The sequence below is a fragment of the Euphorbia lathyris genome, chromosome 3 (assembly GCF_963576675.1).
Source record: "Euphorbia lathyris chromosome 3, ddEupLath1.1, whole genome shotgun sequence".
Classification (NCBI taxonomy): Eukaryota; Viridiplantae; Streptophyta; class Magnoliopsida; order Malpighiales; family Euphorbiaceae; genus Euphorbia; species Euphorbia lathyris.
In genome coordinates, this window is record NC_088912.1 from 21,989,913 (window position 1) to 22,006,984 (window position 17,072).

Sequence of the window (17,072 nt, forward strand, 5' to 3'; positions counted from 1 at the left end):
ATCTTTTATAAGAGATAGTTTGGCACATGTTAAATGGGTAAAAAGTAGGTAAAAAGTTTCCATGTTCACTAAATGATCACTAAAGTTGTTCTAATAAAGCCACTAAAGTAGCATATTTGTGTCAATAAAGTCACTATAACCGGAATCCGACAATCATAACTTCCGGAAAACTAACGTGACTCTCATATCAATAACACCTTACAATATGTCTAATATATATCACCACATGGCCACATGATGATACATGTCAATTAAAAAATAAATTTTCTAAATATCCTAGCTTGTAACCCTTATCCTAAATTGGAGTTCTTACATTAAACATCGGGTCTTTCATGTCACTCACATTTGGACATGTGTATTGTGACCCCACGTAATAATTAAAATAGTAGAACCTCTTATAATATGTGTGGATCCATATTACACATGTCAAAATATGTATGGGAGATCCTCCATTTGACATGGAAAACCACATGCTTCTAATAATTTACCCCTAAATTGAATCAATTCTTTTTTTATCTTTAATTGTCAAGTGGCGACATGTGTCGGATATATAATGGGGTATTATTAACGTGACAGCCACAACATCTTTTGGTGGTCCAAATCGTCAGGATTTGGCTATAGTGAATTTATTGATACAAAATTGCTATTTTAATAACTTTATTGGATCAAAATATACTTTAATAACCATCGGAACACAAAACTTCTACTCACTATAGAAACTTTTTACCCTTTTTCAAATTGAATAACAAATCAAACAAAATTTTCTCTCCTTTCTTTCTATTAATGAATCCTCGTATTCAGCCGAATCAACAGATTGCTAGCAGAACAGATACTTCCATTCTGTCATAATAGAAGACACACATCCACTTCATTTTTATTCCCCCATCCTGCAATGTATAACTAAGACCCAACTCAGGCGAAAGAGGGTTAACCGCCGAGGATCATAAAATAGAACTACAAGAATACATGTTGGAACGAGGAAATTGAGCTCAGAAAACTAGAGATCTCAAGTTCGAGTTCGAGTTTGAGTTCGAGTATACACATTGCTTTAATTGGGAGAAGAACCACCCAAAGAGTGCCCGACGAGCCTCGAACTGATTACAGAATAATCAGATAAACTATTATTAGGTAATCAAACTCACAAGTCCTTGAATGAATAAACAAGGGTTAAGGTAGAAAAATACCGCTAACGTTTTGGGTCAGGAGCAATTTTACCCCTAACTTTGAAAGCCAATAGCAATTTTACCCCTAACGTTGATAAATTGGATCAATTTCAGAAATAATGAATCAAACGATCATGAGCTACACTTCACAAGTGCGTCATTTTATCAGTAACAAATCACAAACATATGTTGAATATGAAAAAATAAATAAAAATACTGTCTTTTTGTACGAATTAGATAAAAAAAATTCAAAAAATTCACCGAATTTATAAATATTAATTATTATTAAATTATAAAAAACATGAAATCTTTTTTTTAGAACCGATTGTTATGCAATTGGTGCAGAATAAGGCACAAAAATATTTGTGTTTTATAATAGTGTCTGAAATTGATACAATTTATCAACATCAAGAGTAAAATTGCTCTTGGCTTCCAACAAAGGGGTAAATTGCACCATTTTAGACGTTAGAGGTAAACTTGCTCCTGACCCAAAGCGTTAGGGGTATTTTTGCACCTTAACCCAATAAACAATGATAAGAGTTCAATTTGATTACCTATGCGTCAGTGAAATACTGATTGTAGTTAAGATATCCCCAAAAGGAAGAGAGCCCAAACTCTCCATGCTTGGGTGATCTAAGGTAACATAGATGCAATTCTTTCAGATTTTTGTTGAACTTCTGCCTTATGGCAAACACCTGCAAAAACGAAAGCAATTAGCGATGTAAAAGATTTGCAGTTGTATATGTAACTTATACATTTTAACAGAATTGTAAACCATTAATGTCAAGTAACATCCTTCTGATTATATCATATGCTACCTATGTGTTACATCCCTCAGAAGTCCGGCCAATGGAGTGAAACGGGCCAATGGGGCCAGATTCCAGATTCAAAGGCTTGCTTAGCAATCTTTGATAGCAAGATCATCTAAGTGTCACGCGGGAAAACACTAGCCGCGTGACGTATGTGCGGGCCTCGGGTATGTGATTGTGAAAATCAGTACTACCACCCCATAATGCAGACATTACGGGACTTCGCATATCATATGAAAATATATTTTCAAGACATGGTGAGACAATACAGAATATTTAAGGGTACAATGTCATTTGGAAGATAACTATTTGTGAAACTAAGATATGTCAAAATGGGTTGTCATGTCCTAATCATGTTATGTGATATATACAAGGAAAATGATAATCTTGTCAAATGGATCGTGCTAGGCGGGTAGTCTCCGTGTTGTCGTGTCAGAAATTGACAGTGGTTTATCATATAACCGCAACACTGACCCCAACAAATAATCCAGTTATCCATCTCTTATTGACATTTCAAAATAACATACTCAGGCTTTTAGATGTTAAAATACTCAAAATCTACACCTGAGAAAGGCTTGCTGTTCTCCAAAATAGAAGCATATAAAATGCAAACTGGGGGCCAGTTCTAATGATAGGCTATCTACTCAGTTTCTTGTACCTTTGTTGATGAAAACCAAGTATTCGGAGGAAAAAAGGTGTGATTACAAGATCAAGTGCAAAGGCCGAGTATAGAGCCATGACAATGGGTAATCTTGAACTTTTATGGATTAAAGAAGATATAAGATTAAAATTTATTTAAAGTGAAGCCAGTCTTCTTGAACAAGGCTGCTATTAATATCACTCATAATCTTGTCCTACACAGACGGCACCAAGCACATTAAAATTGACAGGTCTTTTGTTAAGAAAAATTCAGCGATCAAATTCTACGATTGATTATATAAATCCAAAAAGTCAATTAGCAGCTCTGTCTACTAAGGTTCTGTGTAGCAGATTGTTCCATCATTTTGTTTGTATATCATACGGGTACGAAGATATATATGTATCACCTTGAAGTGAAGGGAATGCTGATAGTTGTATATGTATTAGAAGTATAAACAACAGCATAGTATTTTAGGAACAATAACAGTTATATATAAAGCCTAGTTTCATGAGTTAATTGTGTATTTTCGTTTTCTGAGTAAGGATCATTTTTATACACCTTAAACGATATAAATAATATCTTACTGATGCAGGAGATTAAGGAGCTGCAACTTACACCCTCCTACATCTCTTAATTCTATAAAATCATCAGAACTCTTAGAACATTATGATATTCCATTTTAATATACCAAGACTATAGATACTATGTTTTACAATGCATATCATTATGGATAACTCTTATTATTTGTTTATTTTAATAAAAAAAGATGATATTCACAAGTAGATGAGATTTATGATTCACATGTTATGCACATAGTAAAACAGTAATGAAATGAACTGCAGCTCTCGAAGTTATTCAGTCAATGCATTTGAGAATAGTGCAAGAGATTACCTGGGACATATTGATTCTAGAAAGTTTACCAAGCAAATCTCCTTGATTCAATACCCCATCCCCGGAATTGGAGGTAAGACAAGACCGAAAATCTAAGGCACATTGCAATATTCTTTCTATGATGCTGGCTATCGTTCTTGTTTCATCAGAAAGAAAACATCTGCCAAGGTTAAACTATTGTTAAACTCATCCACCATTACAAAAATGGAAAAGGACAAAAAAGTGAGTATAAGTAAAAATAAATAAATCAAAACAAGAATAAAGTTGAAAATTCATCTGTCTTTGTATGGGTAAATTACACCCATGGTCCCTCAACTTTGCCCTTACTTTCTTTATGACCCATGAACTTTGCCCTTACTTTCTTTATGACCCATGAACTTTGCCCTTTAGTTTCTTTATAGCCCCTTTTAGGGGTGTTTTAACGAGCCGAAAACCTAGGTAAGCTCGGTATTGGCTCGTTAATATCTCGAGGAGCTTTGACCGACCCGAGATTGGCCGAGCTTTGACCAAACTTTGATCGAGCCGAGCTTTTACGAGCTTTAACCATATTCTTCATACATATATAGAATAAGTACCATAGAAGATAAAAAAATGAAATCTCTATAACATAAACCGCATGAGTTTAAAAGATTACAAAAAAAGAAAGATAAAAAACAATCATTTGTCATGGTCGAGCGCTAAAAATAGTAGCTGCTATTGGTGGCCGAAGAAGACAAACTCACATATGACCTTGTCGTGGAAGAAGTTGGGTATGGACGATAAGTTGTTAGTGCTACTAGTGTGGATGATAGAGTAGAGGGAGAGCTTCAGGAGGGAGAATCTAATTAGTCTTTAGGGTTTGTACTTTGAACTTTAAATTCCTAATTTTCAGACTAGTTAAATGCCTATAGGCACTGATTAAGTGTTTTTTCATGGGCCTTTAAAAAAAATCGAGCTAGTTCGTGAGCTTTCTAGCCGAACTTAAGGAAGCTCGGGTTTGGCTCGTTAATATCTCGAGCTTTGACCAAACTCTGACCGAGCCAAACTCGAATAGTTTGCGAACTCATTAACACCCCTACCCACCGTTTACCGTTGACCAGGTAATCATCCATTGTAGAGCTTATAGAAATAATATTCTAAGTAACTTTAATCCTATCAGTTTTTGGTTTTGAGATCATTTATGTGTTGTTTGGTTAAGAGAGAGAGTGCTCTGAAAATTGATTTGGAAAATAAAAAATGGTGGTTTCATGGGAATTGTGGTTCTAAACAACTTCAATTACTGAACTTTTCCATTTTGAGGTCCTCCTCAGTCATTTGGAGATTGTCAACAGTCAAAATGGGCCATTAAGGAAGTAAAAGGCAAAGTTCAGGAGTTTTATGTCTGCTTTGGAATTCAAGAGCCAAAGAGAGTAAGGGCAAAGTTGAGGGGCCATAGGTGTAATTTACCAGTCTTTGTATATACTGACCAAGAAGGGGAAAAAATCAACAAATAGGTAAATATGGTCTAAAGAATACATGGATATATTTTCATGCTAATAAATGAAGGCTCAAACATTAAACCAGAAGACCTGAACTTACATGCGCAGTGAATCAGTTAAATATTCCATGTGCACTGATTCCAAATCCATCATATCTTTGACCTAAAATACACAAAAGCCAACACCAACTAAATGAGAAAAATGAAGAGTTCTTTTTCTTTTACTGAAACAAATGAGGCCATCTGAGAAGAGAAATCATGGAAATCAATCAATGCTAGTAAAATATATCAATCAAAGAGGGAATTCATGTTTCTATAATGAATCAAACCCACCATTAATCATGGATTATGACAAAATAGCATTTGTAATCCAAGATAATAAAGACATTTCAACACTCATTCTTGCAAGTTAAACAAGCTAATAGACACCTAAAGCTACATATATATCTGCAATTAGTCACTCTAGAAGATGGAAAAGAGTTCTGCACTTATCTCCCAGTGATTTGCATTGAAGTTTGAAAATTTAACACTCAAATGGACATTAAGCTTGAGCAGCAAAGTAAACATTTTCAACTACCATGAGAAGTATAGGGAAAACTGGAAAAGACTTTTAACTTTATCAAATACACATAAATATAAAGAAATAGAAATCAAATTGGCAGAAGAAAATGGAAAGTAAGAAGCATGCAGATTCAAACCTTGTGTTTTAGGTTGTTCAGAAATCTGCCCCATGATATGTGAGACAATTGTGACAACACATATTGCTGTAGAGTAGATATAAAATGATTGACCTGGTGCCTGTCATATTTTAGAGTAATGACATAAATAACTGTCCATTTGCAAAGCATAAAAGTTCCCACTTATGCACTCCTATTGAAACCTCTATTTTTGTGCACCTTAGCCAGACTTAATTCCAATAAGAAGATTGAGACCACATCAAGTAATTAGACCCTTGATTTATGGTAAAAGATTGTTTCTAATCATGACCAGATCCTACACATTAAACTTTTTACTATTTGATGCACCTTTCCTTAATTTATTATAAATGTGTGCAAGTTTTTCAATGAAAAGTAGGTCATATGAATGTAAAACCTGAAAGAAAAGCTTCCATTGTCACTTAGGCACAATACAGAATGAAAGTAACTATAAAATATATGCATATAAAGGAAAAACTTGCATACCTCATTTTTATCAACATATTAAATTGGTGCACTTCCTTTTTATGTTCTGCAGAATGGCTACTTTTACCAATGAAGTGTATAACATCCTGTAGAAGACATACAGTCTGATATAAGACAAAGCAACTCTCATGGTCTCAGATGTAAAATTACTTAGTCAGATGACAGACATTAGTATTCTATTCTAAGTTTCTAGAGAAATGAATATGCTTATTTCAGGTCGATTTAGAAAGAAGAAAAAGAAAGAGTTCCTTGGCATTAATTTAGACATTGAATACTTGAGCAACAAAACACAACAAGAATTGATTATATATATGTAGAGATGCAAATTGTTTGATTTGACATTTTGGGGATCAATTTAGATTAATGTTACTTTTTACTGTTAAGCTTGCGATTTGTTGTCAGCTTTAAGTACAAAGCATGGCTGAAGTATGGGGCTTTAATTGTAGTTGTAAGCTTTTTGGTAGGATTAGTTAATTGCTTGACAAAAAATCTTTTGTAACCAATATAAATCTTTTGTTCAATGAAGTTTATACATAGCTTTCAGTTTTCAGCTTGGTCTGTTTTTGTTTTTTCCACAACCTCTTGGTTTACAAATGGTATCAGATCAGAGCTTCTGATTTAATGGGATTGTGGGTAAATCTGGGTCGGTTAAGAGATAACAAGCAAGGAGTCTTTCACTAAACCAAATTTTGTGAGTTTTTTAAATGGCTTCAAATAGCTATACAGCCCCTACTCCTCCACCATTTTCTGGTTTCAAATTGGCCAGAATTCTTGGTTATGATGCTGTGATTTTGGAAGCTAATTGTGTTGAAGCTGTCAGGTTGGTGAATGGTATGTACTCTTTTCATCCTAACTGTAATTTGGTTGCTGCTATTCATAGACTGATGCAGGAGTTCAGAACAGTGCAAGTTAATCAAGTGTTTCGTTAGAGGGATAGATGTATGGATTTCAACGCAAAGAAAGTTCATGAGTTCGATCCATTCTGCCTAACCCTCCCTTTTGAGGGCCTTAGTCAGATCATCCAGGATGATAATTTTAGGTGTCTCCTTCTCTAGGATGACTACATCATCATAGTTTTGTTGTTTTGTTGTTTTCTGTCCTTTCTTTGCAAAAAAAAGGGTCCAAGTGAATATAGAGCATGATACAAACATGCAGATGAATATTTCAAAACATAATGCAGTTGTCATGGAAGTAGTACCTTTAATGAGCGCCATACATCATTCAAAGAGAAAACAGCAAGCTTCACTTGTACTAGAAAACTGAATATATCAGCATATATTTTCAACGCACTAGGAGTCAGAACAATACTGACAGGCCAATCCACTCGATAACCCAAACCCAAGAAATCAAAGGAATGGACTCCTGCCACATTGACTAGTTCAATATCAGTAAAAGATGAAAACAGAAAATAAAGGAGAAGTAAATATTAAAAAAAATAGCAACCACAGTGGCAAATTAATATAGTAATGAACAAATACAAATGCTTGTTGAAGACTACCAAAATATTCTGCGACCATAATATTTTAGAAAGGAAACAAAATTGTATATAGTTAAATCAATCTCTTAGCAGTTAAAATGCAAGAAAACGAATATTAATATCTAAAGTTAATACCTTGAATGTTATGGTTCCTAAAAGAAATCAAGGTTTGGCTTGGCGGAAAAGCAACTGAAGGAATGTCGAAGACTTAAAGGGCTTGCAAGTGTCAGGAAAGTAAAAAAGCTTTTAATCATCCAGAAGCTCAAAAGAGCTCTTGGATTAAGAAAATAAGAGATTAAAATGTTAACCCATTCATAAATGGATACTATCCAAAAAATTCAGGGATACTGATAAAGCAGTCACTTTATAAAAACCAAAAAATTTGAAGACAATGAAATACACAAAGAGAAAGTAAACCACTAAAAGGTTGTTCTGCATTCTGGTCCTTGGGACGAGGTGTGTGCCCTAGTAAAAGCAAAGTCAAAATGCCTTCTGATATAGTGCAAGATTCAGCACCATAGCTACATCTGCACCTTCATATACCCAGGGCTTTCATGCGGCATGTCACAACTCTAACCACTAACACATATGCATGAAGAATAAAGGAAAAAGAAACTCACCAATTGAAGTTGTTGAAAGAGGCAATCTAGTGTTCTCTTTTATGTGCACAAACAACCGATCCTTATTTGGGTCTCGTTCACATGAAGACCTCTGAACTGACATCTCAAGGAACCCTTGAATTTCTGAGACTCTTTGATCTGCCTCCAGAGCATGCCAATTCTTCAAGTGAACAAGGAATGGAATTTAGAAAGATTTTTTTGAAACAAATCATCTCAGAAAACAATGCATAGTAATGTGATAATTGAAAAAGTACATGATGTGAAAGGGACTTGATAAACAAATCAACCCAATCTGCTAATTCCATGAAGTGGTACCGCCGTAGTGCCAAAAAATGTTCATGCAAATCAAACCCCTCTAGTAGCTTGATGGCTAGCTTACTTACATAACAGTATCTAACACTGTTAAGGGAACATATAGCTTCGTGTATTGAGATTATTCTTCCAAAACATACTACTAGCATGAAATTACAAATGATTTTCATATCTATGCCATGGATAAGAGAAAGATCAAATGGACCAAGATAGAAAAGTAGTGAACAAAGGAAACAAAGAAAACTACCAATCCATGATGTCAGATGTAATGATAATTTCAGAATGCCAAGCAACTTCTCTGCCCCGCCCGTTTTAATTAAAATTTCTCATGATAGCAAAACATCACTTTCCACGAGAATTTTTTGGGAACTGAAAAGTTCAGACTCCTCAAATCAACAAAAGATTTCTGATTGTTTTTGGATGAGAGAAAACCTCAGTGATGTTCATTGAAAAGGCTCCTATATGATTTGCAAAGCCATTGACAGACACATATATAAAATTTTGACAAGTACCAAAGAAATCAATAAGAAAAAAAAGAGTTAATTAAACAATATCATACAACAGTCAAATTATCCAATTTTACATCGCACACAATTCTATTTGCATGTGAATGAAGAAAGAGAGAGAATTTAAGCTCTTTGATCCAGATCAACCAAGAAACAAACCTAAAAAAATGGATGCATAAAGAGTTAGCCAAAAGAAGAAAAAGAAAGGATTACTCAAAAATAATAGGATACAAGAAAAATGATGAAAGGGAGAACAGTATGAAGACAGAAAAGAAAAACCTACGAAAGTGATGAAAATAAATAAATGTGTTCCATAGATACTTCACTCAAATGGATATTGCAAAATGTGGCAGTAATACACCATGGGGCAGTGAGGTTTCTCCATTATGAGTCTATGACATATAGGTCGTGCATCATAATTGCAATTAAGAGACAGAAAGTAACGATAATCAACAAGACATATACCTCGCAATGCAAGGGTAAAATAAGCAGTTGCCTGACAGCATATAGTATAAAAAAGCCTTGTGCAAACAGGACACACTTTCATATCCTCAACCTCACATCTACCTAGAAACTTGTTTGCTAGTTTGTTATATTAATCAATCACATCTACCTAGAAACTTGTTTGCTAGTTTGTAGACAATGAATTAGAATAGAAATTTTTAGAGCCGGTAGAGGACATAAAGAACAACTGTTAAACCCAATTATGTTAAAGCCACACATCTCATAAGCATAATATATCCATCATGCTTGGAGACAGAACTATAGTGCCAAAAAACAAAGCAATTGCAAAACCATCTTTCAGTACATTTAATACAAATGAATGCACGTATATAGAGTAATTAAGATATGCATCAAAGCAGACAAACTTATTTGTTATTCTAGGGAGAAATATAAGGATACTGAAGCAAGATCTCCTGCAGCAAGCATTTGTCAATAATGAAATCAAGAGGAATCTCAAACACTGCCAGCAAACTCTCACTCTGTTCCCTGACACTTTCCTTTTCAGTGCAGTGAAAATTATTAAGCAAACTCTCCCAACTTTTCCCACCAGAAAAATCTGTTGAAAGAAGAGCTTCTCGGCCTTGTTCCTCTGTGTCTAAGGGTGAGGAAGGACAAGTAGTTCTTCCATCATTGACCAAAACACTATCTTCACCGTTATCTTGTTTACCTTGGTCATAAATCTTATCCGTGGAGTGAACCTGATACTCAATTTCATTTCTTAAGCTGACAGTTAATTTCTCGTCAAATACTGCCAAAGGATTTTCTACAGTTGAAAAGTCATAGCAAGGTAATGAATGTCCATAAGCTAAGCTGCATTTCCATCCATGTTTGTTCCTTGGGTTGAAGGATGCATTTCTTGTCAAGTTTGGATTTGTACTGAAAATATTGCTTCGGCAATGATCCTTCCCCATTTGCAATGTCAGTGAATTTGAAGTATTAAAAGCATTTTCAAGTTGATCTTTGCCCATGTCTGGAACACCTTTTCTGGATGTCACTTTTCTAAAGCATGGTAGATTTCTATTGAAAGAATCCTTATCCGCTTTGTTGACTTCAGGTGATGTGTAGTGATCCAACCTCTGGTGATACCTATACTCATGATCATCATAGAAAGGATTATTTGGAAGGCCCAGTGACCAGCTTTTATCTGTAAAGCCATCTGTAAACTGTGCATTAGGTATGCATGACAAGTTTGGAACTGAAAAACTTGGAGGCTCAAACATGTGACGGAGAGCTTTCTTCTTACAATGAGATTGCGTAAAATGGTCAAGAGCGTTATTTTTTTGAAGATAATCAGGTAAATTACTTTCCACATCTTGTGAGTCTTTCCTTTGAGTTGACTTTCCCAAGGTATTATCAACACTGCTACTCAGAGAAAACCTTACAGAGGATAGATACTGGTGTTCCTGTTCAACAAAATTATTGGGAAACAATGGTTGTTCTACCTCAGCTTGCTCATCAGAACCAGTTAAAGATGAACACTCAGATGCCTCAGAAGTATCAAACCAATCAGATCCATCTCTTTCACTAGAGTTGGAGCAGATTTTATCACCAGTCCTGAGAAGCGGAGAACCCAACAATGAGCCAGCCTATAACAGCAATTTAAAATGGTATATTACCCAGGAAATCAGAAAAGCATAAACTATTCAAATCAATTGATATTCAGGGAGAAAAACAACAGATAAACCCAGTAAAATTGGCTTAAAATATCTGGAAAATCTCACATTGGAAAACAGTTTTGGTCAGCTAAGGTTCCTATAAATATATAATCAAAAAAATTCAATCAGTTCAAGGTCCTAAATTTTAGGTTGAATCAACTTAAATTGAAGTTGCAGCAGCAAATAAACCTGAAGGTTTGAAAGTTAACCAATCCATTCCCCTAATCCATGGCTTTCTTATCAGAAGTGCCTTCTTAAATATATTATAAATGAACATAAACTTGAGATTTATTAAAAAATAAAAGCCCAGGGATTTGAAATGAGGTCTGAATTACAAGTATGTAGCATTGTTGGGCTATTAAGAATAACAAACCTACAACCTCCATTGGTTGAAAAAATAAGCGGCCAATAATTTCAAAACTATGGTCAAATTTACAAGTTTGACTTGGTATTCGTACACTTTTTACTTTCGTTTGTTTGTGTCGAGGTCAACTTGATTGGTTCTATTTGCTCTGCTATTCAAACTGAGCAAACCAAACAGAAAACAGTCATTACAGTATTCTCTCATCCTCACATGATATTTATCCAGTTCAAACACTCTACTGATGTTGGCCAGGTTAAGCAACTGTTAGCAAATACCTACTGCACAAGTCTGCTCTCAAGCACATGCAAAGACATCAAATATGAGTACAGGGAGGCAGAGAGAAAGAGAGATTACACATTTGAGATCCATTTATCAGCTGTTGGGCTATTCAAAGCAAATGATATTTCACTTTTTAGACCTCCTCTACTGTTGTCAAAGATGATTGGCGCAGCATTATGCAGAGCTACCTGAAAAATGGAATTGTTCAACCAAGTTATAACAAGGCTGTTGAATAACCACATATATTCTATAAAAGCAGACGCACAAACAGGTATACAGAACAATTTATTAGTATTAATCATAGAAGAAAATATCCAATTTTGAAATGAAGCTGTCTAATACAATGAACAGAGGCCAAGTGTAGGAATCAAGTGGTCGTAGTGAACAAAGGTACCTTCAGAATGAATAAAAACTGAAGAAGTTACAAAATGCCGAAAACAACGTACTCTATCCGTTACTTTTCAGGCACAAGGTAGCATATATCACAGTGTTAAACAGCGAAGTTTTGGAAAGAAACTATGGCATCTCAATGCTAAAATACCAATATCAGGATTAGTTAACAAAATTATTAAGCAATGAACATAAGTATTTCAGGTTTGTCTCCTTCAAATAGTTTTAAAAAGAAAATCATAAGCAACCTAAGATTCATATCATGAATACATGATGTTTTCCGGTATTAAAAGAAACACACAAAAGAAAGGGAGTGCACATAGGAAGTGAATATTTTATATCAGGAATAGTTACTTCGGCTAAAAGGAAGGACAACTGTAGCCTATTTGTTGAGAAAATTTCTTCAAATCTCATGATATAAGATGCTACAAATGCCATTCCATCTTAGCAATAGTACAATACCAGAACTCTGGCAGATTCATGTGAAAGTTTGATAAGAACTCTCTCATTGCCAATTGCTGGGACCAAAATGATATTTGTGTGCTTCAGCTGATTAAATGAGGCAGTATACTTGTTGGTATTAATTCAATTGTTGGTTTCTAGCATTAGTATTTTCACTTTAATCCATTCCTATTCTTTAGAAGTAGTGTCGTACTAGTTATCTAATTTAAATCTTTTTATTTGGTCATAGTTTGTTAAGATAAAAACTTAGGAATGTGTCTCATTTTCTTATTGAAGTGTCTATTTAGACAGCTAAGTGGCAGTTATGGATTATGATGAGAAGTAATTTTCAATTGAATAAAAGTTGTTCTTCTTCCTAAAATACCAACGACATTCACTAGAAAAAATTGAAGACAGGCAGTGGATATAAGCAATACCATGGCGAGGAAAGGAAAAATCAAGAAAGATACGAAAACATCAAATATATACAACTTAAGGAAAATGGGAAGTGAAAAGTACTTCAAAACTTTTGTGCTACAAAATTATCAAACAACATAATTGTTTTAATCACGGACGAAACCATGAATAACCAGAAATTATGCATAATCATTTGAACAGATAGTCCTTCTATTATATCTCCCATTGGTTCACAGTTACCACCTCTACGATAGTCTGTCCACATTTTAGACAGCAACATGTTCAAACATAAGAAAATATATTTTTGTCCATTCAAGCGAACCAAATATAAAATGCAAAGACGTAATAAAAGAGAAATTCTTAAGTCATCACCTGTTGATATCTAAACTCCAGCTTGGTCAATAGACTTTCAAGTTTCTCCTGCATTTTGATGTAGTAGTTTTTCCTGGCAGTTACCAGATCTCTTAAATGTGCTTTGTTAAAAGTCATTGGAGATGTATGAACCATATAATTAGTTAAATATCCACCGCAACTGGGAAGAACATCCTCATAAGTATGATCACCTGGGCCAGCATAGTCACACAATTCAAGCAGCTTCATTAATACTTGAAGCTGCTGACCTGCCCTAATAACTGGAATCAAAAAGTCCTTCAGAAAACATGGAACAGCAACTCCATCCTGCTGCCCAACCACATGATAAGAATCAACATTTATCTCACAATAGTAGCAGTATAACATATAAAAAAGAAAAAAAAAATCTCTTTCCAACTCTCCAACATTAATTCAAATAACATTACCCTAATACTCGCCAATGGGAAGTCAAAAGGGATACCAGCTTTACAATGCAAATCAGGTGGCAGATTATCAACACATTCCACAATGAATTCCTTGTATGGATCACTAATTTCTGCCCTAAACATCCATGATCTTACAAATTTGCAATATGGTTCACATGACCGAATAAAGAGGAATTTGAGTAGAGCGAGGTGAGCAGGATCAGCAACCTGCATGGAAATAAGTGCAAGGAATTATTATTTCAAATGAACCCAGAGCAGTAAAATGAAATCTCAATTTTAAGGAACAGAAATTACAAAACTCGGAGGCCTCAAAGAAAATCCAAGGAAATATAATCGAATTTGTAAAGGGAAATTATCCAAAGGAAACATGACTCCAATTTTTATAAAGAGCATGAAAACTATGACCGTTGATATATAGTAGTTACAAATGTAATACTTCTGATAGAAGCCACCCACATTTCCTTTCAAAGGGACAGTAGCACATGGAAGAGAATGCACTTCATTCATGTTGACCACATACATATGCCCAGCAGCTTAAAGTTAAAACTCAACCAGTTTGTGAGCAAGAAGTGTTCATAATTTCCATAGCAAAGTACAACCACATGAAACAAAACACTTTGTAAAACCTCCAAAGGAAACTGAAGTTAACTGAAATAAACAATTTGTCAATCTATACATTTGTATAGAGGAGAAAAGTGTAGGAAGAAAGGGGGAAAAAAGGAAGAAACTCTACAGACAATTTTAAGCATACCGTCGTTTGAGTATATAAATATGTAAGAAGATCTCCTCCTCTACAGAACTTAGAAAATTCCAAATCTGCTTTAGCAGTTAATTCCTCAAGCGAAGAGACAGAGAAGCAAAGAGTTATATCATACAGGTTGCATATATTTCCAAGAGCTTCAATCTGAGTCCTCAGCTCCTTTGTGTGCAGATAGACCTCCAATAATGTAATTTCAGAATGCACTATGCTTGTGAGAAATGCTGCCTCATTAGACTCGTGCAACGGCACATTAACAACCTCTGACGAATGCCTTAGTCTTACTGACGCATATAATGTATTAAGTGCACTTACATACCCTTCTAATATCTTACCTACTGCTACAGCAAAAGCCTGATTAACTAGACTGTAAGGCAGAGGATGTTCCTTCTGCATATCACTTCCACAATGACTTTGGCTTGCTGATTCAGAATTTTCTTGACCATATTGTGATGGATCCACATCCATAGGTATATTCATAAAATTATCAACAAATTTACGAAGAAGAAAAACCAGAGAACCAAAGCAGCCTATAGAGTTGAGAATCCTTCCCAATGCATGAGTGCTTGAAGAACGGCTCCATAGACTTGGAATTCCATGGAAGGACCTGTCAGCTGGGTCAGTACAAAAGGCAGCAGAAAGTTGTTGGATACAAACAAGAGCTGATTCCAAACCTTGAAGAGAATTGAATGCTAATCTTACTAAACTTGCCTCCTGGAAAGAAAAAATTAAAAAAAAGGGGTGAAAAATCATGTCTTTTACTTGAGAGAAGATATAAACATCAAACAGAACTGCTCAAAAAGGGAAAACCCATTCAATTGATACTTCCATATCACCCATAAACATTTAGAACTGAATCATACATACAGGCATTATGTTGAAGTTAACATATCCATACTAAAAAAAACTGAAAAATCCATTAATACAGTAAAAATATTCTATAATTTCTCTAAAATTATCAATTATACACTTTAACCTACTTACGGAGACGGAGGATAGATGGTGGAGAGGCTGTTGGGGAGAAGTATGAGAATTGGAGGAGGGACGACCGCCATTTTCTGAAGGAATTGATTCCCAAGTACTTGGAGGAAGCCATGGATCTTCCACCTTTAGTTTATCAAACAAGGATGCGAAATTCGTGTCAACTGCCATTTCTGTCTCGTTTTTCGAACTCTGTCTCTGCCACTGCTTTCAACTGGCAATCTTCCTTCTTTTAACCGATTACACTTCCAGTAACTCTATCGAATTTCTTTTAGAGTTTCAGGCCGCCTAGGAACCTCGCTGGGGAAGAAAAAAGACTTCGTTGTTGCTTGTCCTTCGTATTACGACAGGGAACCACTCTGCAATAACCGGTGACCGGTGAGCGCCTCTGTCTACTTTCAGCCGGAGGTGTAGTTTGAAATCAGTGCTTCAAATTTGGGCCAAAAAGCCTATATCAAAATATAAAATAAATAAAATAAAAACGTTATCGGCTTTACCGTCGAGCCCAACCTTTAGATTTATGGGAAAAAATATATATATTAGAGCAGGTTAGCTGATTATTTTAGATGTCGCGAATTATTGTTTTTGTTAGCTAATTTGAATAGATGATTGTGTAAATTTGTTTGGTAAAATTTAACTGATTGTTGATAGTTGTTTGTGTAAAATGATAAGTAAGGACATAGTAAAATTTTTATTTGGGGTTAGATGGCAATAAATAGAATTAAAGATATCCTTCATGTGCTTTTCAAAAGTGAGCTGCTATATACCGCACCCAAATTTCGGTCCACCGTCCATTTGTGACATATTTGCCCTCCTCACTTTTTGAAACAAGAAAGTGGAATTTTCTCAAATCCTCTCTACCTTCTTTGCATTTTCTCTCCAAAATCATAAACCCGAACAACAATAATTAAAATTATGAAAATAATTGATATGTGACAATCCGAACCTCGAAAATAGATGATTACGAGTCGGAAACATTAAGATTTATATTTTTTTATCAAAGAACTCATGAAAATAATACATATTTTTCATGACGATTTTGCATTTTTCGTCACAAAAAATAGGAGAATTTTTAATTTTTCGTCACAAAAAATTGAATGATTTAGTATTTTTCGTCACTAAAAATTTTACGATTTTATATATTTCAAAATTTGGCCTAAACGGATGCGTCATACCACCCGACCCATGGCGCGAACGGATGCGGCGTACCACCCGACCCATGGCGGGAATGGATGCCGCATACTGTCCGACCCATGGCGGGAACGGATGCGGTATGCCGCATCCGTTTAGGCTAAATTTTAAATTTTCTCTCAAAAAAATTTTTTCTCAATTTTGACAAAATTTTTATGGCAAGGGCAAAATTGTTCAATGGGGGCGGTGATAGGGAATTTGGGTGCGGTATATAGCAATACCCTTTTCAAAAGTGACTTCT

The 17,072-nt window shown here is 35.0% G+C and overlaps 1 protein-coding gene across 7 annotated transcripts; it reads right to left on the reverse strand.

Moving 5' to 3' along the window:
- Positions 1-640: 640 nt before the first annotated feature.
- LOC136222197 (uncharacterized) lies at positions 641-16,097 on the reverse strand. 7 transcript variants are annotated; one of them, XM_066009737.1, is made up of 16 exons: positions 15,644-16,097; positions 15,334-15,373; positions 14,654-15,266; positions 13,903-14,109; positions 13,478-13,786; positions 11,933-12,045; positions 9,959-11,113; positions 8,492-8,630; positions 8,238-8,397; positions 7,339-7,514; positions 6,141-6,226; positions 5,658-5,757; positions 5,061-5,122; positions 3,504-3,663; positions 1,718-1,858; positions 641-1,094 (listed from the first exon to the last, which is right to left on the reverse strand). In XM_066009737.1, exons 1-15 carry the CDS (start codon positions 15,753-15,755, stop codon positions 1,718-1,720), a joined length of 3,573 nt encoding a protein of 1,190 aa, XP_065865809.1. In that variant the 5' UTR covers positions 15,756-16,097; the 3' UTR covers positions 641-1,094. The 7 variants fall into 7 exon arrangements, with proteins under 7 accessions (XP_065865809.1, XP_065865807.1, XP_065865806.1 ...); XM_066009735.1 differs by having other exon boundaries at positions 9,959-10,715; positions 10,803-11,113; positions 14,654-15,373; XM_066009734.1 differs by having other exon boundaries at positions 15,640-16,097.
- Positions 16,098-17,072: the final 975 nt, after the last annotated feature.